This window comes from Pelophylax lessonae, assembly GCF_965119305.1.
Source record: "Pelophylax lessonae genome assembly, chromosome: 5".
In the NCBI taxonomy this organism is placed as follows: domain Eukaryota; kingdom Metazoa; phylum Chordata; class Amphibia; order Anura; family Ranidae; genus Pelophylax; species Pelophylax lessonae.
The window spans coordinates 380,315,958-380,341,314 of NC_138772.1; the positions used below are offsets into that span (position 1 = coordinate 380,315,958).

The 25,357-nt window shown below is 42.2% G+C and overlaps 1 protein-coding gene across 1 annotated transcript in view; it reads right to left on the reverse strand.

Moving 5' to 3' along the window:
- CEP192 (centrosomal protein 192) overlaps window positions 1-25,357 on the reverse strand; it is a 506,433-nt gene that overhangs the window by 180,213 nt on the left and 300,863 nt on the right. The window contains exons 19-26 of the mRNA XM_082258491.1: window positions 19,646-20,612; window positions 16,446-16,602; window positions 16,214-16,376; window positions 13,344-14,010; window positions 13,101-13,249; window positions 5,765-5,995; window positions 5,140-5,265; window positions 1,840-1,983 (exon numbers count right to left, since the gene is read on the reverse strand). Of these exons, the coding sequence (XP_082114617.1) occupies window positions 1,840-1,983; window positions 5,140-5,265; window positions 5,765-5,995; window positions 13,101-13,249; window positions 13,344-14,010; window positions 16,214-16,376; window positions 16,446-16,602; window positions 19,646-20,612 (2,604 nt within the window). The remainder of the gene's footprint in view (window positions 1-1,839; window positions 1,984-5,139; window positions 5,266-5,764; window positions 5,996-13,100; window positions 13,250-13,343; window positions 14,011-16,213; window positions 16,377-16,445; window positions 16,603-19,645; window positions 20,613-25,357) is intronic.

Genomic DNA, 25,357 nt, shown 5'->3' on the forward strand with positions numbered 1-25,357 from the left:
TTTCCCATGAGAACCGGGGGACCGCCTGTAGCAGGAAGAATATCTGCTCTTGCGAAAGCAGATCTGTCCATATTGGCAGAGCCCATGACTTATCTGCCAACAAACAGACAATGTACCACGGTCTTCTAGGTAAAGCCTTCTGGCGTGAAACTGGAAATACAGAATAGCATTGAAGGAGGAGATCACCTCCACCAGAACCCTCATATGCTGGGGATTGAGGAATTTTCAGACACCTCACTGACTTCACCTGAGATTGGAGGGAGACACTTCCTTGTGAAGAAATACCCATGACTGAGCTGAGTCCAGGACTAGGCTAAGTATTCCAGAGGATGCCTCGGGATCAAGGTTGACTTCTGCAAGTTCAGTACTTACCCAAACTGCTCCAGAACCTGCACAGATCATTGTCGGCATACAACACAGGTTAAGTATTTTTTTAGTAATTTGTCACCTGTTTAAACTCATTGAAAAACTTTGTAATGAAAGTGAATGCATTATGCACAGTATCTCTTTTAATAGACTTGTTTGGAGTTTTTATTTAAAATAAAGATGCCATTTGATAGATGTGATCCATTTGGCTCTAGTGATATACCAGTCTTTGTGTTCCTGTTTCTTAAATCTACTGGAAATTAGTTGGCATTCTCTAGTGTAACCTTTTGGAGGTGGAGCAGTTTCTTTTGGCTCTAAAATATTCTGCAACTGGTACAGACTGTATAGTATTCATAGGGCGACAGCTAGAGGCGAGAAGAGAGCTTCCGGCCCATTCAAAGGATGACAGGCATGTCTGCTGTGGTTCCATATGAGGACAAGATGTTTTTGTATCTGCCATACAAGGTAGTATCACTATTACATGGGTTAAGATGGGAAAATGAAAATGGTTCCTCCCACCATCCCATATATACTGTTGGTTGGCTAATAAAAGGTAAAAATTTGACACCCATGGAGACTCCTCAACCTTGAAGGTAGAAAATATTGTCAAAAATGAATAAATTATGTTTAGACAGAAATGCCACCATTTTTACTAAGAACTCTTAGTTCTGTTTTATAAATGCTGTAGTGTTGTAAATGATATATTTGAGCATCCAGTGCCAAGTTATGGGGAACGCAGGAAGATATTACATCCATTGTGACTCCCAAGTGGATGCCAAAACAGTAGAGGGGTCCTTGGTGTAGCCAGTCAATCTGATCACTAGGGGTTGTAGATGCTGGTCTACCCATTCCCCCAATTTTTCAAAAAAATAAAAAAGAGCCTATTCCTGCTAATATGGGACAGCCCTTTATAGGAATGTCTCTTTAGGGATTTTAGGGAGATGGCGGAATACTGGAATTACAGGGTACTCCACCATCAATTAATCCATCGTTTTAGGAGTGATAACTCCCATTTCTCTTCCAAGATCAAGTAACTGTGATAACTGCTTTTTAAAGTCGAGTTCCACCCAAAAATGGAACTTCAGCTTTAAGTCCTCCTGTCACAGGTCCCAGATTGCCCGTCCACTCAGAACACGCAGCCCGACTCGCGTATGCGCAGTGAGCACCCAGATCTGAAGCTGTAAGCTGTCACAGCCGGGTGCCCACACTAGAGATGGCGGTGCTGCGGGAAGAAGAGGGAGAGAACTGAGGCTCCCGCAGGACGCATCGCTGGACTGTGTGACAGGTGAGTGTGTGTTTATTAAAAGTCAGCTGCTACACTTTTTGTAGCTGCTGACTTTTACTAAACACAAAAGCGGGTGGAACTCCGCTTTAAATTCTGGAGTGGGATCAGATTTCAAAATAAGAGATGATATGCATACATACAATTTTTCTTTTAAGTGGAGAATTTCTCTTGCAGACCAAACGACTTACCTGGCCATCAAAAGATGCTTGCATAACATGACTTATGACAGAGGGCAAAGACATCTTAGAAACAGGATCTGTATGTACAGCAAATTCTTTTATTAGATGAATAGGATCTTTGGAAAAAGTGAAGCAGCGCCATGCTGTAGCATTCTGGAAACATAAAAGTTATAAATACCATCAATATAATTTCCAGAAGTTAATACATTTTAAAACAAGTGAATTTAAATTATCTGACATAAAAAGCCATCTGAGAAATTAGAATAGCACTGGCACTTTGTCCATTAAAGACCAAGTGGCAGTGCGTTTCCTCCCCACCACCATGGTTATACACACATTACCAGTTATCCTGTGCCACAAATCCTGTTGTACAGAAAACCCAAGGATTCTGGATATGGGGGGATCATATGACCTTTCATTGACTGCGCAAGGCTTTAGCAGCCAAATCGCTAGGTCCGGCATGGTCACAAAAATGGAGAGGATGGGGTCAGTGCTACACCTAGCCACTGACAAAGTAGATTCTGATTTGAGAATAACTGGGGCACGACCTTTAGAAACACTGCCAGACTGCCCTCAATAGGTAGCCTATTGTATCTAGGCATGGCATTAAATTCCTGATAAGTCACAATACATAGCAAGAAAATATTTTCACAAAAAAGCTCCCACTTTTTTTACTGAGAGAATTCCTTGAGCTTCAGTCAAGTTAATTTGAACGAGGACTCATAAGCTCAAGTCTGCTGTTGCAAAGTGATCTGATACAATGCACATTTGCAGCAGGATCACATAGTGAGAGGGTTAAGAATAGGTTGGCCTGTGTTTTCAGTTGTCAACACATACAGGAACTTCACAGGCACGGTGATTCATGATTTACACCACTGTGTAACGTCAGTCAGCATCTCAGTCCAGAAAGTGGATGCTGACCCTGGATTCTGCTGAATTAAGATGGTATCTTACTCCTGATGAGAAAAGCAGATAAAAGGCATTTTAAGGGGGGGGGGGGGGGGGGGGACAGGAGTGCTGTGATCTCTGTGAGAGTTAATGAATATCTCTTAAAGAAAAAGTGTTACTAAACTCACAACAGTAAAATCAGTCTGTATATGCCGTAAAGAATGCTTGTTATACTCACAGTGGAACCTAAAGGGTTATTCTTCCGCATTGTGTATAAGGGCTGTTTGGTCCGGTCTTCTCTGACCCTCCCTTCTTCCACTGTCCCCAATCCATCTGCTGATGAACAGAGCCTTAGGGGGCACTCGGCACATGCTCAGTTTGGTGTGTATTGCTAGAGAGATTTATTTATTTTCTTGGGAGGGTGTATGTGATCAGCACAGGGTAAATCAGCACTGTTCAGACAGAGGGTCAGGAGTCAGGAAGTCTCTCATAGGACAGACACAAGAGAATGAAAACTCCTCCTACAAGCTTTAACCAGTACTCGGCCGCACACTAATAGAAGTCACAAGACTGCTACATACTGCTGATGAGAAAAGGTATTTGTAGGTTTAAATTTACTAAAATAATTTAATTTCCATGTTCTGTGTACTGTGGGAGACCAGATATAGTGAATGCAGGGTCCTGGGTTTATTAACACTTTACGTTTAACAATTAACCACTTCCATACCGAGCCATTTCTGGCACTCCGCTCCTGTGCCTTATGTACCTGTGCCAACGTTTGCGGCGATATCTCACATGTATGGATTGAACGCGGTTTATTTATGTGGCCACGACGTACGCATGCGTTCACTTCTGCGTGCAAGCACGGGGGCACTTAGCATTTTTTTTGTTTATTTTTATTTTTTATTACACTTTCCCTTTAATTTTTTTTTTTTTTTTTTTGAGACATTTTATTCCTACTACAAGGAACATAATCATCCCCTGTAATAGGAATAGTGCATGACAGGTCCTCTTTATGGAGAGATCTAGGGTCAATAAGACTTCTACAGGCTGCAAAGCCTGAAATAATAATAATAAAAAAAGCACAATCTCTACTATCCAGCCGAGATCACAGGAGTATTGACAACTGCCAGGCCGGGCATAACGTCACGCCCCGGCCTCCGAGAGTTAGACTGTCAGGGACCATCTTGTCCTTGGCAGTCTGTATGGTGTACTTCCGCCTCCGGCGCAATTCTGCTCGCCGATCGTGCGGGCGAGCTGTTAGAAGCACTGGAGTGTGGCGGGGGGGGGGGGGGGAAGTTCCTTCCCGCCGCCTGTAAGAACGATCAAGTGGCTGAACAGCCGCTATGATTGTTCTTACGGTGCAGGGAATCGCCAGCTAAAGAAAATGATATCTGAATGATGCCTGCACAGCTGCAGGCTTCATTCAGATATCCCCACTTAAAGCCCAGAACATCATAGGATGTCCAGCGGTAAGGAAGTAATGTACATGCACTTTAGGGAAAAATTAAAATAAAAAAAAAATCTGATGCTAGGTCAGCTTTAAATTATATTCTTCTGTATGTCCCTATAATCATGGCCACTCTTACAACACACTTTGACTTGATCTTCAAAATCTAGCCCAACACCATATCGCAAGGTAAGATTTTTTAGGTTTTAAAAAGCAAAAAACTAACGGGCAATGTGTAGCTTAAAATGCATTAAAAAAAAAAACCTAAGCATTCAGCACCAACATATGACTCAACATTTATAGCAAAGAGAACCAGTAATTTTAAAATATGTTCCACATTTCTACTGAAAGATCAAGGCATAAGGATGAGTAAAATCAGATTTACTTGATAATAAGTGTTTGAACTATGTGAAGAAATCCTAAGCAGAATTTAGAGGAAGAGAAAGATCTGATCTTTATGCAAAATCTGAACATGTACCTTTAACTGAAGGAAGAATGCACAGCAGCTCCAATGGTAGTTAACTTGGTTCAAACTATGCACATATGGCTCTCTGACTAGTCAAACTGAAATTTTACTAAATCGCTCATACATTCTTGCCTACCGAAGGCCACAGACAATGGATTGCTGCCCAACAGAGCTTGACTGGATCAGAAGATTAGATCATCTAATATGCATGTATATGTTTTTGTATTTGCCCATTTATGGAAAGCTGCATCCTCTTCTGCCATCTCATCTGATTCAAGACCTCCTTATTACCGGCCAAACACAAATTTAGAAGGGGTTAGATGCGTAGTCACAATGCTCTTCAATATCATGACATCAAATTGTACAGATGAAAAATGTAACCCAAACTCTTAAAGTAAAATATACCTCCCATGGAATGTGTTACAAATCCACAATTTGGCGTACTCATTTTTTAAAAAGGATATCATGCCATAATAAAAGTTAACAGATACTTTGTAAAACTTACAGCACTAATAATTAGTCTGATAGGCACTGTAGCATGAGTTTTATTAATCAATTTCAGAGGAAGAGATTTCCAACTGCCAGATGATAGATCACCAAAGTCTAAGCCTTCACTTGTTCCTGTGTCTACCTGTTGGGATAGAACAAGGGATAAACACTTACATAAAAAAATAAAAAAATAACACATTACCATTTAGAAAACAACAAACGTATACCAGTGCAGCTCTGTGCAAAAAAAAAAAAAAAGGGAACATAAACTCTATAGTCGGACCCACACCAGGATTAAACACTTCTACTACAGCAGGAACTTCCAAAGTAAATACCCAGGTTGGTTAAGGATTAAGTTAAAACATAACCTGTATACCCATAAACTAAAATATACAAACCCATCAATGCATTTACAGTCTTAAACTCCCAACTAGCTTAAATACTTTATCTGCCAGTTTTACAATTACATGTAGTATAATCCTAAAATGATTACTCTGTACTTTCTCACATGAACTTCTATTATACTGTACTTTCTCACATGAACTTCTGGGGTGCACAGCTCCTAAATAAATGAAGTAGACACATAATTCTGAAGCTAGGTTTCATTTTCACCCCTATAATTTATATATATTTGAAGTTACCTCAATTAACGGATATTCTGAAACAGCAGCAATAAGAACTTTGGAAGTCATAGTTTCTGCCCTTACAATCGTCTCAGGGTCAGCAGAAACAGGCCAAGACGATACACTCAGAACACACTGGAAAAGCCCAGGTCTCTGGGACAGGAGGAGAATTTTTATGTCTTCAGCTGCTCGAGGCCCAATTATTGTCTTGTTCTTAAAAACCAGACACTGGTGAGCCCCAACGTCAATCTGCAGAAAAGAAAAAAATACTCATTTTCAAGATTAAAAAAAAAATCATTATTCTTTAACTATTCAGATGAATGCCCTGACACTCTGCACAGGTCTCTTCTGTGAGGAAATTCCGCTGTTCGGCTTTCCCCACCTCACACGCTGTCCATGTGAGGCAAGTCGATAACCGGCATTTCTTGGTTTACATGTGATCAGCTGTGATTGGACACAGCTGATCACATGTTTAAAGAGCCGTGTCACGGGTTCTTTACCGAGATCGGAGATGTACAATGTCCCCGGGGGGACCGCGCACCACAGATCGCCCCCCCCTGGGAGCACAAGCACACCTAGAGTGGGATGGCGTAATTTCCCTATACGGCAGGCAGGAGGCGGTTAAAGCAGAGTTCCAGCCTCATTTTCTTCTTTTCTGATTCCTGAAGGGAAAAGCATGTTAAAAAAGAACTGGACATTAATTTATTTTTTGGGTGGTCACTTACCTTATTTTAGGGGCATCTCTGTCCGACTTCCTCCTCCTGCGGCCGTGGACGTCACTTCCGGTTTTGCATTGCATCCTGGGAGATGTGTGTCATCCATCCCAGGATGCAATGGGAATGGCCGGCCGCAAATCGGATTGCTGATCACAATCTACAGCGCATGGGCGAGATTGCGATCAGCATTCTGGGTAGCCAGAAACCAGGAAGAGGAACACAGCGGCTTCAGACGCCCACACCAGATATGGCCGCGCTCTTCAATCAATTTTAAAGGTAAGATTTTATATATATTCATTTACTGTACTCTACTGTAATGTGGGAATAGTATTAGTGTAATTGGCGATAGCTTAGGATTAGGGGAGTATTTTTATCTCAAAAATTTTTTTGTGGCCGGAACTCCGCTTTAAAGCGCACAACTCTGCATTCCACATACTTGAGAGAGCAATAACCATGAGTAATGGACACTACGTGGCACGTACACAATTGATGCATTGCCTAAATCAGGAACCTCTCACCAGTAACCGATTTTTTTACGGTTATGGTGTATTTTGCAATATCTACATGTATTCATTCGGCATTAATAAAATCACCCTTTCCAATTGTAATAAGTAGGGGATAGCTAGATCCAAATAAAAAAATAAAAAAAAAAAGATATCAAAAAAATGTTTAGAGAACAGGTTTATTCTTATTAATGAGCTTTACAATGTCATGGAACTCCAAGTAGTAAGAAAAGTGACACTAAGCCAAAGTATTTCAGGGTTTAGATACTGTGCGTTTCCGGCTATTGAAAAGGCCATTTGTTCCTGCCTCTTTGTATTGACCAATAAGGCTAGTCCCTCTTTCGGCCTCTTTTTTTTTAATGCTACATTCAGAATCAAATGAGGCATCTGTAGAACAATTCCTCCTAGTCTGTATACATTCTTCTACCATTATCAATCTTAGTGTGTGAAGAATGACTGCTTAGGGCAGGGGTGGGCCCTCCAGCTCTTTTCGAACTAAATTGTCCCATGAGGCATTGCAAGACGAACAGTTACAAGCTGGACTGCCAGGGGCAGGGGCATGATGGGACATGTAATTTAACAACAGCTGGAGAGCCACGAATGCTGAATTGCCCGCACAGCCGTTACGGAAAGTCGTAGTAGATACCTGACCCATTTGTGTCACCCACCAATATCACATCCAGAAAATGACTTACCTTATTGTTTTATTCATGCGAGCACTGCAAATTCATACCATTTTTTAAATATTGCACAAAACTATCCATATGATAACTGTCACCGTTCCACACTTACAGTACTACCTGGGACAAAATTTCATTTTCTCAAACCATAAGAAATGCGCTTCCCAGGGGCGATAGTAGATTTTACGAGATTCCATTTTTCTAGCTTTCAAAAACTTAGGGATAACAAGCAGGTAAACTACTATTTTTACCTGGGCTTCAACAGCCGTTATTGCCAGCAAAAAAAAAAGTGTAGTAAACAGGCCCTTGGGACAAAAGATTCAAGCAATCAGGGAGAACCCACTGAGAAACTGCAGGAAGCACAACAAGGTTCAAAAGGACCATCTCCTCTTAGGCCACTTCAGTGAAATAATGAAAACCATCGGAATTGCCCTCCATCTTGATCCTGCGAAGCAGGCAAGGAAGGTGTTTTAAAAAAGGAAAGGCGTAGAATACCATGTTAAACTGAACTGATGAAGGCACCAGAGTATCTGCTGCAATATATCCCTGGATCTGGAGACAGACTTGCTCATTTTGTTCTTGCATCGGGAGATCAACATTCAAAGTTCCCCACCTGGGCAAACACCTTTGGTGAAACAAAATTCTCTTGAGTTTGGTTTTGACTAAGGAAGCCTGAATGCCCATGTTACACTTCTGGAAAGTGCACATTGGTCAGTGCTGGAACAGGAAGTTCCATCCAAATCAAACTTAATGGTTTCCCTTTGAGCTTCTAGAACCTCCTTGATGGTTGATGCAATCCACAGCTGTAGCATTGACTGACTGAATCCTGGTTGGATGACTATTTAGTCAAGAGGTCCAAAGTTGAAGGGATAGCCAAACTGAATCACTCTGCCCATATGTTGATTGGGAGACACGTTTCCTCCAGCACCTTGCACCAAGAGAATGTGTCCAGGACACCTTACTAGTCTGTCAGACTGGCATATGTGGTGATACATTTGCATACTAGTGGGAGGAAAGATTTTCCTGACTCCAGGGTTGGACACAAGAGCAACCAGGCCAGGGCAAGCCTGGTTTTGGGAGTCAGGCAAATGTTATTGTCCAGAGAATGAGTCTTCTTGTCCCATGCACCCTAAAAGTGGGGTTGGAAATGTTTGTAGTGGAATTGGGCATATGAAGCTGCTTTAAATGAAGCCACCATCCAAGCCTTCGTACAAAAGTAGAGGGTTAGTTGGCTCCTGTTCTGTATAGTCTGAATACGGGACCAGTTCATTTGGAGTTTGTTCTGTAGAAAAAAACCCTGGACAAAGCAGTATCCAGGATGGGGCTTAGAATTTCCAGGCGATTAATAGGTTCTAGTGCTGGCATCTGTAAGTTCAAGAACCACCCAAACCTCTCCAGAGTTTAAACAGTCTACTGGATATTGTTGGATACTACCATGGGAATTCCCTGTAAACAAAGCTGAGTAAATTCAAGAGCTAGCACCTTGGGGAAAACCCATGGGTTAATGGACAGACCAAAGGGGGATTGCAAATTGGTGATGCTGTGTGTGTGTGTGCTCACTGCAAAACACAAGAAGTGTTGATGCACTGGAACAGACATGCAAGTAGGCATCCCTGCTGTCCATAGAGAACTAAAAGTCCCCCTGAATAGAAGTACGCAATGAATGACCATGTAGATTCCATGTGCAATTTTTGCACTGAAGGAGAGGGGTGAGAGCCTTTAGATCCAGTAAGAGAGCAAATAACTATTCGCAAATAACTCTTTCCAAAGTAAAAAGGGTTAACAGGTTTGAAACAAAGCACTCAAGTGTGCAGCAGGGAGCAGAGGGCCTCAAAGCCAACAAAGAGGGGTCTTTGAGGCCTGGGATAAATAAAAAGGAACTACTCATAGCTGCCGATGGAGAAGCTTTCTCAGACGGAGCCACCTTTTCCTGGGGCATCAGGGTGTCCTGTTAACCAGTGATGTCTTTGATAAAGTTGTCCAGGGATGCACCAAAGAGGCACTAACCATCAAAGGACAAGTGCAATATGCATTTCTGGAACTAATGCTCCATAGACTAACATCTGAGCCTAAGAGACCTCCACGTGTATATCAAGAGGAAACCCATTCTGAATATTAGCCATTTAATATTCCCCTGCAAGTCTATCTTATCGTGTAAGGCCACAGGCATGAGCTCCAAGCAATGGGAGGACTGAAGAATCCATAAGGACAGATCCACGATTCCTTGACATACCCTGGACCAGACACCCAGGGTCTGGCTGATGAATATGGCTACAATGGCAGGTTACAGGGCAAGCCCTGCTAGAAAGAATAAGGCCTTGGAAAGGACTCCTAGTCTTTTCACCACCAAATCTTTAAATACTGAAAAGTTCTCCATAAAACAGTTAGGGTTGTAGCTGTATCCACAATGGTAATAAACTATTTCCTAAAGTGAACTGAAGGAAAAACCCTTATCTATCCCATTTTTGGTTAGAACTTTTTTGCAATGTGCTATTGGGAAGATTTCCCCTCACTTCCTGTACTATAGAGCCACAACAGGAAGTGATAGGAAATTCTTCCTAAGTGAGTGAAATCACTGGCAGTTATTGGCAGTGTCACCATTGGAAGGAAGCCCTTTGAATGCTGCACTGGGGAAAACCAAACATTAGGGTTTTTAATTATCACTTTTAGGGATAACAGCCACATGACAAAAAAGAGGGTGACTCTCTCTAACAGGGACACAGAGCAAAAAAAATATTACAGACCAAATCTCTCGCCACACCACTCTCAACTCAACAAAGTATTGCTTCAGTTATACCTCGGCTGAATGTACAGATACAGCTGCAGCCAAAAGGATATCAATGAGATGGTATCTAGGAGAGAGCAGTAGAGCCCGCTTGTGAACCAGATGTTCTGGATCTGCAAACATAAATGAAATTTACCCCATAAACTCTAAAATACAGTACTGTGCAAAAGTTTAAAATAAAAGGAAACAGAGGAGCGCTGCTAAGTGTAACATTTATTAAGCACATAAAGGAATCAGCCAAATGTACACTCACATGGAAGTAAAGATATAAAGGCTCATCTGTAGGTGACAGTCAGATGGAATGATTCCTCAGCGCCTCCGATCCAGGATAGTGGAAATCGTAGCGTGACAGGGAACTCGCTGCAAAGTCCAAGTCATTCTGGGTATAGCTTGATAGATGGCGGCTTGGAGCGCAAAGCCAAAAGGCATGTGACATCACCAGAGGGAAGAAAACCACCTATTGGCGTTGTGCTCCAAACCTCTATCTATCAAGCTATGCTTGGAACAACTCGGACTTACAGACGATTGTTCTGTCACACCGCCATTGCCTCCATCCCGGGTCGGAGGCACTGAGGAATCATTCCATCTGGCTGTCATCTACAGACGAGCCCTTCTATCTTTACTTCCATGTGAGTGTACATTTGGCTGATTGCTTAATGTGCCTAATAAATATTACACAAAGGCACTCTTCTGTTTCCTTTTATGTCATATTCCAGAGTCGGCTTCACTCCAGAGAAGAGCTTTGTCCTTAGTGATTGGTTTTTATCCCATGCTTGCTAATTAACTGGTGTTTCTTTTACTCCATGGACTTTTTGATGGACTTACTGGACTTTTCTCTGTTATGCTTTTAACATTTATCTTGTGCGCTAGCATTTTACCTTTTTTTGTCGTGCAAAAGTTTTAGGCAGATGTGTAAAAATGCTGTAATGTAAGAAGGCTTTTAAAAATATATATCTGATATGTTTATGTTTAGCATTTTTCAAAATGCAAAGTGAGAGAACAGAAGCAAAATCTAAACAAGTCAATATTTGGTGTTATTACCCTTTGGTTCCAAACCAGCATCCATTTTTTACACTTGAACACTTTTGACACTTGCACAAAGTCAGAGATGTTTTAGGATTAGTGTCAGGGGTAGGATTAATCAATTTTACCAAGCAGGTGCTAATGATCATCAATTTCATATGTAGTTTTAAACAGTCATTACGTGACTTCTAAACTTAGGGATACCATTTCAGTCCTTATTGATGCAGTTCACACCTGTTCAGAGCTGGAGCAACATACGTCAGCTGTTTTATTTGAACCTCCACCTGCTGTCAGTTTTTCACCATAATGAAAATATATTAAGCCTTCACTAAAGCTGAACTTGAGGCTGAAACACAAAACTTCCCTTTCAGTAGCATTGCTTTGTTCTCTTCACATATATCCATAGCTAAAGCCGCCAATGTTGGACACTCAGATCCCAATCCTTGATAAGTTCACACATCCCGGTAAAGAACCGTTCTGAGAAAAATCTCCACATACACATATATAAAATTATATATATATATATATATATATATATATATATATATATATATATATATATATACACACATACACACACCAAAATATCATGAGATATATATATATAATATATATCTATATATATATATATATATATATATATATATATATATATATATATATATATATATATATATATAGGCACGGTGGTGTAGTAGTTAGCACTTTCGCCTAGCAGCTAGAGGGTCGCTGGTTCGAATCCCAACCACGACACTACCTGCCTGGAGTTTGCATGTTCTCCCTGTGCCTGCGTGGGTTTCCTCCCACACTCCAAAGACATGCTGGTAGGTTAATTGGATCCTGTATAAATAATTGGCCATACTGTGTATGTATGCGAGTTAGGGACCTTAGATTGTAAGCTCCTTGAGGGCAGGGACTGATGTGAATGTGCAATGTATATGTAAAGCGCTGAGTAAATGGACAGCGCTATATAAGTACCTAAAATAAATAAAAAAAAAAAAAAAAATATATATATATATATATATTTCTCAGCAGGAACATGGGGCAACGCAGTTCTGGAACCTCAAGCACTAAATGTATGCACTGGTAAGGGGTGCTGGGGTGTGATGGAGAGTCTACAGATGCTGACTGCTGGGATCCAATTTGTTGCTGGGGGGGGGATCTATTTTTGCGCAGCAATCTCTTATTGCTGGTGGAGGATCTTTTGTTACTGGAAAGAATCTACTGTTGAGAGAGGGGTCGACGGTTGCTGGCTGCTGGAGAGTCTAATAATGTTGGCTCCTTGGAGATCTGTTGTTGCTGCTGGGGGTCTATTTTTGGCTTGGGAGGGGTCCATTTTTATTGATTCTTTTATCATTACTAAATTCCATACAAATTAATTAGCACTACAAAATACTTGGCTCTATATTTTCTAAAAGGGACCGTACTGGTAGCTGGGAAGGGGGTGGAACCAAGGGTCAGTGCTCGGAGGTGGGTAAGGGGCGGAGACATGAAGTGACTTTGTAGGGGTGGCGTTCCAGCACCTATACTCTTAAGAAAAAAAAAAAAGCACTGAATATATCTATCTATATACACACACATTAGAAAGTTTAAAGATTTTTGAAAATCTAGAAATGGATCTTAACTTTTGTGGGCGGCATCGCTTACTTTTTCTCCATTGATTGCAATACTGAGAACTCCAATATTAACTTGCATCCATCTTTCATTTGGGTTAAAGATATTCAGTGATGTTTGAGATGCAATTCCAACACAGCAGGCATTGGGGAAAGTAATCTCTTCAGGGACCAAGACTTGCCCTTGAATTTAAAATGAGAAACAAATGACTATTTTAGATCTACACATTAAATACAAATACTGAAGCCATTTAAAAATTATTGTTTATATGCTTACCAAATCCAGATGACATTCTTGATGATGCCCATTGTGAAAGTCCATCTGTTCCAGACCGGCTTTCAAGCAAATGGATATGATGGTCAATATTCTGAGTGGGGAAATTACAGTTGGGGTATCCAGTGGAATCATAGAGACCAGGGTTTCCCCCAGAAAAAGCAGCCAATGAATTTACATTTCCTAAATAGGTTTGTGCAAATGCAGTGCCAGATAGGATTTGTCCAGAAAGTAGGGAAGATATTGAAGATGGAAGTTTCTGTAGATCACTTTCTGGTACAATTTGTTTAAATCCAGAGGCACACACACATTGTTTACCAGTAGAGGGCTGCATTACAGTGTACTTTTCCAGCAGAGCTGACTGGGGCACAATTGTGGAAGGTAATATCGGACTTGATTTTGTGCCATGCTCTTGCCATGAGAATGCGTTATGGTCTTTGCCACATAAAGATGTGGGATCCAGTTTTTTAGGGTCTCCATCTTCACATCCAATGCCACTGGCTGTTACAGTTCTAAAAGCAGATGGACTTTTACTCAGTTTGGCAAGATTGTTGGTCATCTGACTTTTGTGGTCTTCCCAAGATAAATTGTCATTGCGCACCAGCTGCATTTCTGAAGGTGTAGGACTGGCTCTCACTATAGTTGTGCTCAGCTCAATTGTATTGTTATTCTAAATAAAACAAAAAATAGGTCTCAGTGAAATTAAGCAGCTTTAAATTAAGTGCATAAAATACACAAAACGGATAAAACAAAAGTGTTCTCATTTATTATAAGTGAATGACAATGCAAGTTTGAAACGCACATGGGACATCAGAGTTCAACTGCTTCAGGACTGCCCTTACACTGCGTCAGAGCAGTCCTGCTGCCCGAGATAACTTACATGTACGTGATATGGCAATTGCAGGTAGGGGGCGCATGCCCATCACCCCGGGTGTGCTGTCATTCGCTACAACAAAAGTCAATCAGTGGGTCCCAGCAAATGATTTATGGCCAGGATCCGCTTATCGGCTGAGAGAATGGCAAAAGAGAGCCCTGTGTAGGTAAACACAGGACTCTCTACAGACAGCGGCGATTTGTCAGTTTTTTTTTCTCCCCACAAAGCAGGGAGCAAAAAAAAGGCACATCACTCCGTAAAAGCAGCACGCACTACAGAGTAAACATTTTTTATATACCCAAAAAACAGCACTCGCTAAATAATAAAATGAAAATAACTAATATCAATTCATATATATATTATAATACTAAATATGTGCATAAGGTGCTCTGTGCTCTTTGATAACGCCCCTTGTAGGCGGGCGAAACATGTCGACGCATTTCCAGTGAACGGCTACCGTAATAGGTCACTTCCTGGATCCCGTGGAACACATGCCGGCTGCGTTCCGGGAGTGGAGCTGTGTGTTTGCGGTTAATTTTTCTTCTGCCAATTATCCTAGGCTTTATTGTGAGTAGCTTTTATCTTATTATTAATAAATTTATATTACGGGCTTCACTATGTCTAGCTCATCCTTTGAGTGATACCGGAGATACTGAAGGGGAGGTCTGTGTATGCATGGACTGGAGAAGCATTGGTCCATCTTACTATAAAGGCTCATTTACCTTTGAGCTCCGGTGAGTGGATTCCCTCAGGGGGGCTGGAAGTCACTGTGTGGAGCACCATTTCACCTTGAAAATTGGCACCTTAAGATATACAGCACTTTATAGGAGCATGATTATAACTGTGGAAAGAAACCAATTATTTGGGCTATTATTGTGGACTGAGTATTGTTGGCACTTTTGCACCTTGCGGGGCACTTTTTGATATATTTCAAATTTTTGCAATTAGTACAAGTTTTTATTCTGTATTCATCACGTCAATATTTTAAGCACTTTTATATAATTATACTTTTTTTTGCACATAGCACCTTATGCACATATTTAGTATTATAATATGTATATGAATTGATATTTATTTTCATTTTATGATTTATTATTTTGCGAGCGCTGTTTTTTGGGTATATATATTTTTCTAAGTTTTTACTTAGTGGGCAGCAGCTGCAACACATATTTTACACATATCAAATCCTAGCGGGGTTTTTATTTAATTTTACCACTAAACATTTTTTTAGAGGTCATTGTCAGACAGTTCCCACGAAGTATCAGCTAGTGTCAGATTGCCTGCTGCATCACAGTTCCCCAATAAGTTGCTGAACAATACCATTACCAATATAAAAAAAATAAAGAAAAATTCCAGTACATATACTATCATTTGTAGACGCTATAACTAAAGTTTGGCTTACATTTTTTGAAGAAATTAGATTTTTCTTTTTACTGGATACTGTAACAAAAGTAAAACTTTTTTTTACAAATTTTGGGTTTTGTGTCATTTAAAAAAAAAAACCCAATGATGATCAAATAACACCAAACGAAAGCTCTATTTGTGTGAAAAAAATGATATAAATTTAATTTGGGTACAGCGTTGCCTGACCACGAAGTTACCAGTTATAGTACAATGAAGAGGGTAAAATCTTCTGGAGCTTAAGAGGTTAATGATCATAAGACGATGTTTCAATTCTGTATAAGTAACTGAGAAGCAGTATCACTTATAACATTTTAAATCAGTTCTGAAAAGTTTTATTATTCAGTAAAATCAGAAATGATAAATATTACGTTTTTTTTTTTACAGTCCAAGATGTCCATAGAATGTTGGGGGGAAAAAAATGCAATATATCTTATGTTTCCTCATGACATCACTATTTGTGCCTTCTAGTTGTTACTTCTTAATGAATGATAATCATGCAGTAATGGTGCCAACACATGTGCATATCTCAGTATTTTGTGGTAAGAAATATGCTGACAGTGTCATAAACAGAGCATGGATACCAGTCACTTATTACCTTTTTCTTTTCGGGACTATGAATACTTAAGTTTTGCAATGTGTTCTCTGTGGCGGAAATATAGGTCAGTCTACTTAGACTAGGACTAAGGCATGACGAATCAGGAGATGAAGGAGCATGAGAAAATTTCTGCAGAGACGTTTGCCTTTGTGGAGAATCATCACTAGATCTTTATGAGGAAAAAGTAAAATTAGAAAATGGTAGATTACAAAGAATTGCATACACAATACACTCTGCTGTCTCACAAACAAAGGTCACCGACCCATTTTCAGGTATCTTGAGTGAATCCTGGCTAGGAGAGGAGTGAATCAATGGGGCAGTAGATGGTCTAAAACTGTACTGTTCCTCCTCCACTGTGTGGGCAACATATTCTGCAACAGTTTTATTTTCTGAAAACACAAAAACATGGATAAATCATAACACTATTTTGCAAAGAAAAAACGTGGTCACATTTTAAACATAAAAAAAAGCTTCATGTATAAGATGAAAATGCAAAAGGAAAAGCCCAGCAGAAAACTTTAGCCAAAGCAGTAGAGTTTGTTTTTACCTCCAGATGCCCCTTTACCTGCATAGGCAGTTTTTAGTGAAGGTGAACATCACAGCCCCAATATGAAATTAGTTACCGGCTAATTTCATTTCCCAAAACCTTCCAGTACAACACCTATGAGTGGCTCAGCTGACCTAAAGCAGGAAATACAAGGCTCATACCTAAAATTAAAAAGCACTAGCTACTGGACAGCCTCAGTAATATAAAAAAAAAAAAAAAATACTGAAAAATACATATTAGGAAATAATGTGCTTTCCTTGAGATATATTAAAAATGCAGTTACCAAGTAACCAGGTTTTGCCTAAACATCTTCCAGGGCAGTACATGAAAGGATAAAAGAGAAAAAAAAAAAAAAAACTTTTAGGGGGGGCCACTGCGTGCAGTACTTTTTTCATGTATGGCATTTGTGATACTCATCTGCCATTCAACAACCTTTTCTGATAAACATTGTGCCTTTAAAGTTAAAGATCAGCCACTAGGTTTTTAACCTTTGTTCCCACACCCTGGGTTGCAACACTGGTCCTTGATTAATCAAATCTTGTACAATAAGCAGATTCCAAGGGTGAGCTTCCCCTAGTCTTTAAAGATTTCAGAACCATGCCCTTTATGGCCAAATACTCCCCCGTCTTCTCCAAGTCTGTGGTCTTCAGTCGAGACTCTGATCAGGTTAAAAGGAGAACTACCACCCAAGTATGGGACTAAGGAAATTCAATTTTCTCTGAGGATGTGCAGTGCCAATTACAGAACGAAAGGAAGGGAGCCTAAACTGCCAATGCTTTTTACCTTGCCAATCTTACAGCAAACCCTAAAATTTCTACGATGATCTCCAAGTCAAAACATGCATGTGAAGGTCCCCTTAAAGCCAGGTACATACAGGCCGAATGTTGTGAGAAATCAGCCAGTTAATTTAAAAAAAAAAAAAAAAAACGGGCGACACCTGGCCCGTGTGTCAGTCGGTCCGACAGAAGTGGGCTGTTCGGCCTGCTTCTGTTGGATGTGCATGCTGGAAAACATTCAGCCAGCAGACTCCAGATCAGCACTCTTAGACAATGGCAGAGAGCGCTGATTGGAGATTTCTGGCAAAGGGGCTACCGCCTGTCCGAACACGACAGCTCGGCGGGGGAGATCACTGCACAAATGTCGGATCATTAGTACAGTGGCTCTGACAGCTTTTTTTTTTGTGCAAACCAGAGAAACTGTAGTGTGTACACTGTATCACCTGCTGCCTTTACTTTTTTGAAGAAGGGGTAAAAAGTCTTACTAGGGGAAATAAACCATGTTCAGTCTAAAACCCTTGTGAATGTTCAAGATAAACTGATTTTTTTGTTATCGGACATAGGGTTCCAGAAGGTTAAATGAAGCCCCAGCCTTTCTTTCTTTGAAACCCATTCTTTGCAGGCGTTCCGTTTTGAAACTTATGAACGGGTTTCTTATCTTGTTTCTGTTTAGGAAAGCCTCTCTCACCTGCTGACTTATCCAAAACTGTTGCTAGTTTGCTACCAAATAGAAGGCCCCCCCACTAAATAGGTATTCCACAGTCAAAGTTAAAAATCAAATCCCCAGTCCAACTTTCAAGTCTCCTTGCTGTATTAGCCAGGGCTGTGACCCTGCACTTTATACACACTAAATCCACAGAAGCATTTGCAATATACATTTTCAGCTCTAGATAGAAGTTGCAATCAAATATTTAATGCATTGGTATTCTGGGTTCAAGGTAATTTTTTTAACTGTTCTAATCAAAGTACGAGTCGCACACATTGGGGGTCTTATGCCAGCTTGTGCTTCCCATACATTTTTTTTCCCCTTAAGAGCAACTCTACCTATTGATCTTTAAGAGTCCTCACACCTTCAAAACAAATAATTTAGATTACTCTGAAAAAAAAAACAAGTCTAGAAGGAAGGGGGAAAAGGTCTTCTTTGCTTCTTATTATGTCTTAAGAGAAATATTTAAAGTTTTGAGGAATAGAAAATGTGCATAATTATCTGTCCTGGAAGCAGTGTATTAGCAGCAAAACTATTGCAGTAGATTTCTTATTGACTGAAAAGTAAAGAATCTCTTATTTCGTGAGATCAATCAACCCTTCAAAGCGACCCAAAGACTTCTTTGCCACAAAATTGTCACCACATTGGTAGAGTGGCCTTTTTCCACGGTGGTGATATTTTGGTAATGCAAGATTCATGCCTGTTTTATCTGGACCTTTCAGGGGAGTCAGCAGAATTTTGTTTGCATGGACTATTATATGGTAAAAAGAACCATAGAACAATGACCGCATTTTGATGCTGTCAAGAAAGCCACCAATAATGGAGTGTAAAAAAACCCTCATGCAAACAGCCTAGGCTGCAATCGCCACACAAATCCTGAGTTAGATGTACCAAGCTATGTATGGTCAGGGAGGAAGAGGCAAAACACAGGCACCACAAAGTTTTGCAACAGCCAAGCCTCAATATGCTCCTGTATACTTTGTAGGTTAAGTCTCACTACTTACACCCACGAGACGAGACCATCTAGGTTCCACCAAATTTGGATAGTTGTGTTTCCCTAAAATGGATAAAGGAAACTTCGGGGGTGAGGGGGAAGTAAAAGTACATAACTCTGAACAGAGGTAAGGAGCTCTCCACAGAGAATCCTTCCACACCACTTAACATTGGTATCCAGGTCCATTGTTCTGGGAACACTGCCTTTACTGGGAAGAGGTGGAGGGCTTCTACAACTAGATTAATTATCACAAACACATGGTAATACTTTTTGTTTCTGCTTGGCAAAGGAAAGAAATGAGGCAGTGCAGTAGCTCGTGTTTATTTGGATGCGAGTCCCATATTTTGTGTTTTGGGTGCTATTCTAAAAGATCAATAGAGAAATAAGGTTATTCATTTAAACATCTTACCGTTAAATTTCTCATGTCCTTGACTCGGTGATGGCTGAAAACAAACATGTTTTTGGGACGCTTCCTCACGACCACCACATTGTTCCCTAAAACCTGGCGGATCGTTTGACATGTGGAAATGGGATTTTCTTGGAGACTTAGACCTTATGCGATCCTGAAGACAAGACTTTAATGAGCCACATTCTCTTTGGTCTGTATTACTGGCTGATGGCTGACTAACTGTCTTTAATTTATAATCTACTGGATCAGACTGCCTGGTAATTGGTAAACAAGTAGCAGATTGTGTGTTCTTTTCAAGCTTATTTACTTCACTGTTGTATACTCTAGCTCTATTGGAAAGTTGGCTGGCAGGCAGTTTCGAATCAGACATTTCAACAGAATTTGACAAGCTAGTTCGAACATGTGATTGGGCATTGTCATTTTTGTTGCCTTCATAAGGAACACTAAGTTTCACAGTGGCTCCATTAAGAGTTGCTCCTAAAGGCAGAGGTTTTACACAACCAACTTGAAGTGCTTTTGAATTTTCCGGTCTGATCAAATCTTGTTTTTGAACATCTGTAATATTAGCCAGATTTCCAGTTGAATCTGTAAGAGGCTGCTTATGTGCCTGAGACCAATCCCCAAAAAAATCCTTAATGGAACGGTCAAAACTTTCACTTTGCGTGTCTTGGCAATTAACCGTGGCTTTTAAGTACTTCTCCATGTCAAAAATCCTTCCATGATTTGAGTTCTGTAGGGAAGCTTGAAAACACCTGCTGATAGATTCATTATATACAGAAGCATCAAGAGGTAAACTTCCTTTATTTCTATTTGACAGTGCTAGTATCATAGCTGCCAACTCTGAAGGATCTGCACTGCACGAGGCATTTGCAATGGCTGAGGCAATTGTACTTATATTCAGTAATGTGACATCATAGGTTTGGTTAGATTTTAGCGCTGGAGACACCTCTTTGGTATTCTGTTGGGGCTGCAAAAAATAAACACAGTGGTATTAGACCAAAATAATTCTTACCTACATTCAATCTGCTGTGCACGGTGTTAACATTTTAATTTAGACTTATACCTTATACAACAGCCATGTATGAAAACTGGATTTGTGTCCTACCGTAAAATCCTTTTCTCTGAGGTTCACTGACGGACACCGCTCCATATCTTCTTAAACCCTTGGGCTATACTGCTCTCTCCTCAGGAGTAGGAGGAAATAAATTTAACTACTCCCCTGGGGCAGTCCCAGGGGGTATGCTCCCACTTCCTGCTATAGGACTTCAGTTAACAAGCAGTGTCAGAAGAATACATAACCCAGCCCAAAAGATGGGGCGGGAGCTGTGTCTGTCAGTGAACTTCAGAGAAAAGGATTTTACGGTAAGACAAAAATCCAGTTTTCTCTTCGTTCACTGACACAGCTCCATATCTTCTTAGACCCTTGGGACGTCCCAAAGCAGTGACAATATGAGGGGTGGGAAAAACACAGCAATACCTACAATTCCCAAAAAGGGCTAAACCTAGCCAACCAGGTAAACCAGGAGCACAACCAGGAAAAAAAATACATCCTTTGCAAAACTTTGCAGGCGAACGCAGCATCCGCAGATGCAAGTACATCCACGTTATAAAATTTTGTGAATGTGTGTACGGACGACCACGTAGCCACCTTGCACACCTGAACCACTGACGCCTAAGGACAGAAGGCCCAGGAGGCACTAAGCGCCCTTGTAGAATGCGGGAGGGGAAAGACAGGGAAAGGAGGAACCTGATCCTTAATAGAATAGGCCTGCACCACCATCTGTTATACATCTGGAAATGGTGGCAGCAGATGCGGGCTGCTCCTTACGAGAACCATCTATAAGGACAAAGACTCGGATTTTCTAATCGACTTAGTTGCCGCCAGGTACACCCTGATTGCCCGAACCACAACCAGGCAGTGTAGGGCAATATCTTTTAGGATGTTTCAGCTTAGGACACAAAGAGGGCAACACAAAATCCTCATTTAAATGAAACCCCGAGACAACCTTAGGAAGGAACGCCTGACAGGGTCGTAACACCACTTTGTCCCTGTGAACCGCCAGGTAAGGTGACCGACAGGACAACTCCGACACCCTACGCACAGAAGCAATAGCCACCAAAAAGGCCATCTTCTGCGACAGAGTGAGCAGAGGAAGTTCACGAACATTTTCAAAAGGAGGTTTTTGAAGTACTGACAGTACCAAATTGAGGTCCCACGGAGGTACCAGGGATCTCACTATATGAGCCAGATGGCAAACCCCCAGCACGAAAGTATGAACCAAAGAATTTGCAGACAACGGTCGTTGGAAAAATATTGCCAAGGCGGAAATCTAGCCCTTGATGGCACCCAGAGCTGATCTACACCTTGTTGTAGAAACTCCAGCAGACGGGACACGGAAAGGGAACAGGGAGAAACCTCCTGAGACTCACACCAAGTAATGTACGCCCTCCAAACTCGATAAATCTTCCTGGAAGTAGATTTTCTAGCTTTCAACAGCGTAGGAATCACTGAATCAGACAGACATCTGCCCTTCAGTACCTGGCTTTCAATAGCCATGTAGTTAAAGCCAGCGACCGTAAAACAGGATGGAAGATTGGTCCTTTAGACAAAAGATCTTCTCTGAGAGGATGTCTCCAAGGAGCGTCACCTACCAGTCTTACTAGGCCTGTGTACCAAGACCGGCGAGGCAAGTCTGGTCCCACCAGAATGACTGGAATCCCTTCCACCTCGATGCTGTGTAGCAGTCTTGGAAGAAGTTGTAGTGGGGGAAAAGCATAAATCAGACGATACTGAGGCCAAGGGGCCACCAGAGCTTAGGCGGCGTCGGCCAGAGGATCCCGAGACCTTGCCACAAACCTCTGAACCTTCCGGTTGAACCGAGAGGCCAACAAGTCCACCTTGGGGGGTCCCTCACCGAAGACACAGTTGTTGAAACACGTCCGGCTGAAGGGACTATTCGCTCGGCTCCAATGCCTGGCAACTTAGTAGTCCGCCTGCAAATTCTCCACCCCTGGAATGTGCGCAGCAGGGAGGGCTGGAACATATTGTTCTGCCCACCTTAGGATTCTGGCTATTTCCCGGGCCCCTAGGGCACTTGTCCCTCCTTGATGAATTACATATGCCTCAGCCGTGGCATTGTCCGAATGCACCCTTACCGGGCACCCCTGCAGACAATCTGTCCACTGGGACAGGCAAAGCCTGATCGCCCGACTATCCAGGATTTTGATTGGCAGACTGGACTCATCCTGAGTCCAGACTCCTTGAGCAGAGTGTGCCCAGGACACCTCCCCACCTAGACAGGCTGGCATCCGTGGAAACCACTGTCCAATACAGGGGGAGATAGGACTTCCCTTGCAGAAGCGCTGGGGAACGGAGCCACCAAATAAGAGAACCCCTTACACCCAGGCTCAACTGAATCAGATTGTCCAATGACTGAGAATTCTTGTCCCACTTGGCAAAAATCTCTTTCTGGAGAGGCTGGTATGAAACTGAGCAAAGGGAACCGCCTCGAAAGTGGAGACCATCAAAGCCAGCACTTGCATGTATGTCCTGAGAGATGACCGATGGTGGGACAACAAGAGCCGAATCGCATCCTGCAAATTCAGCAGTTTCGCCTCCGGAAGAAACAACCGGGCTGGGGCTGAATCCAGAGTCAGGCCCAGGTAGTCCAGCTTGGTGGATGGAGACAGAGCGGATTTCTGAAAATTCAGTGTACAACCAAACTCTAGGAGAGTTGGCACAGCGATGTCCAGATCTACCTCTAGAACCGATGAAGACTCTGCACATAGGTTGTCGAGGTACCCCAGTACCGCGATCCCCCTCTGCCTGAGCAAGGCCAACGCCAGGGCCAACACTTTAGTGAACACCTGCGGAGCTGAGGCGAGAACAAATAGTAACGCCACCAATTGATAATTCTCTCCCACAGCAAATCGAAGGAAATGCTGATGCCCGACATATTGGGATATGAAGGTAAGAGTCCTTGATATTGATAGAGGCCAGAAAATCTCATTGATGGAAGGATGCCACTACCGAGCGAATGAATTCCATCCGAAATTTCTGAACCCACACAAAGCAGTTCAGAGCCTTGAGGTCCAAGATTGGGCGGACCTTGCCTTCCTTCCTAGGAACAGTAAACAGATTAGAACAAAATCTCAAACATTTTGACCCTGGAACCGGCACAATCACTCCCTGTGATAGCAGATCCTGCCCCGTCCCGTAAAGGCCCTGCAGCCGATCCCGGGACAGTCACAAGTTGGAAGGTAAGAACCTTGCCAAGGACAAGGCCGAAACTCGACCTTGTAACTGGACCGAATCAACTCGTGCACCCATTTGTCTTGAATTAGCGAGGTCCACAGGTCTGTAAAGAAACAAAGACGTTCCCCACCCCAGATAGGGGTGAGGGTGCCCCTTCAGGCAAAGGAAGCCTTGTCTGCAGGACCAGCCGAACCCGCTTTTGACTTATCAACCCAGGGTCTCCTGGAGCCTCCCGCGAAATTATGGGTGGATCTTGATTCCTTGTCCTGCGATCCAGCCAGATGAAAAGGCCACTTGTGAGCAGAGAAAAAAGGACCACGTTTACGACGAGGTTCTTTGCTCTTAGCACCCTGCAGAAGCAGAGTACTCTTACCTCCCGTAAGACCTTTAATGATCTCTTCCATAGAAGCACCGAACAAATGGTCTCCTGCAAAAGATAAATCAGCACCTTTTTAGAAGCCTCGTCAGCCGACCGGTACTTCAACCAAATCATGCGGCGGAGGATCACCGCAGTCACAGACACTCTTCCAGCCAAAGGGGGCATATCCAAGGATGCATCACAGATGTACTGTAGCCCCTGTATCAACTGATCCGCCAGTTTAGGAGCGTGTTGACCCCCTTCCAGATCCTGGCGTAAAAGTTTCGCCCATTCCATTAAGGTCTGGGAGACTAAGGTGATAGCAAACACCGGTCTCAAAATTGAACCCGCCACAGTGAAAAGGTATTGGACCAGAGCCTCAGCTCGCTTGTCCACAGGGTCCTTAAAAGACGAGGAATCCTCCACCGGAAAAAGCATGGCCTTATTTATTCTGGAAACCTGAGAGTCCACCCTCAGCTTCTTCAAAAGAGACTCCTCAAAGGGATACCTCCTAGCGAAGCGCTTAGGTATCCCAGACTAGCGACAATATTGTCGAAATAGGCAGGGAAGGGGAACACCTTAGTCACCTTGGATAGTCTACTGGTGCAAAATTGCACCGGCACGACCGACGCAGCATCAGCTGTGTCCTCCAATTTTCAAGTCTCCCGCACTGATAAAATCACGCGCCTTTTCATGCGCTGTTATAGTGGGATAGGAATCATCCTGTTAGAGCACACTCAGGATGCATGGACGCAGACCCAGTGGGTTGACTTGCGTCCGCGGTGGCCAAATCCATCTCAGACTCTGAGGAGGCAGAGAAACAAGTTAAGGCGGGGGCGCTTCTTGCTAGGCCGCTTTTGAAGGGCCGTATCAAGTGACTGTAGGACCGCCGTCATGGACACCAGGGCAGACTGAGACCCAGAGGGTCCCACAGCTTCTGACAGTGGGTCAGGTAGAGATACCTGCTCCAGGGACTCCGTGGTAATTCCCTTAATATGCAAAAAAAAATTGTTAGAAAAAAAAAAAAAAAAAAAAGCCCATCACACCGCTACCGCTGTGGAACTGCAAGTCCCAGCACACCAGCAGTGCTGCAATGGCA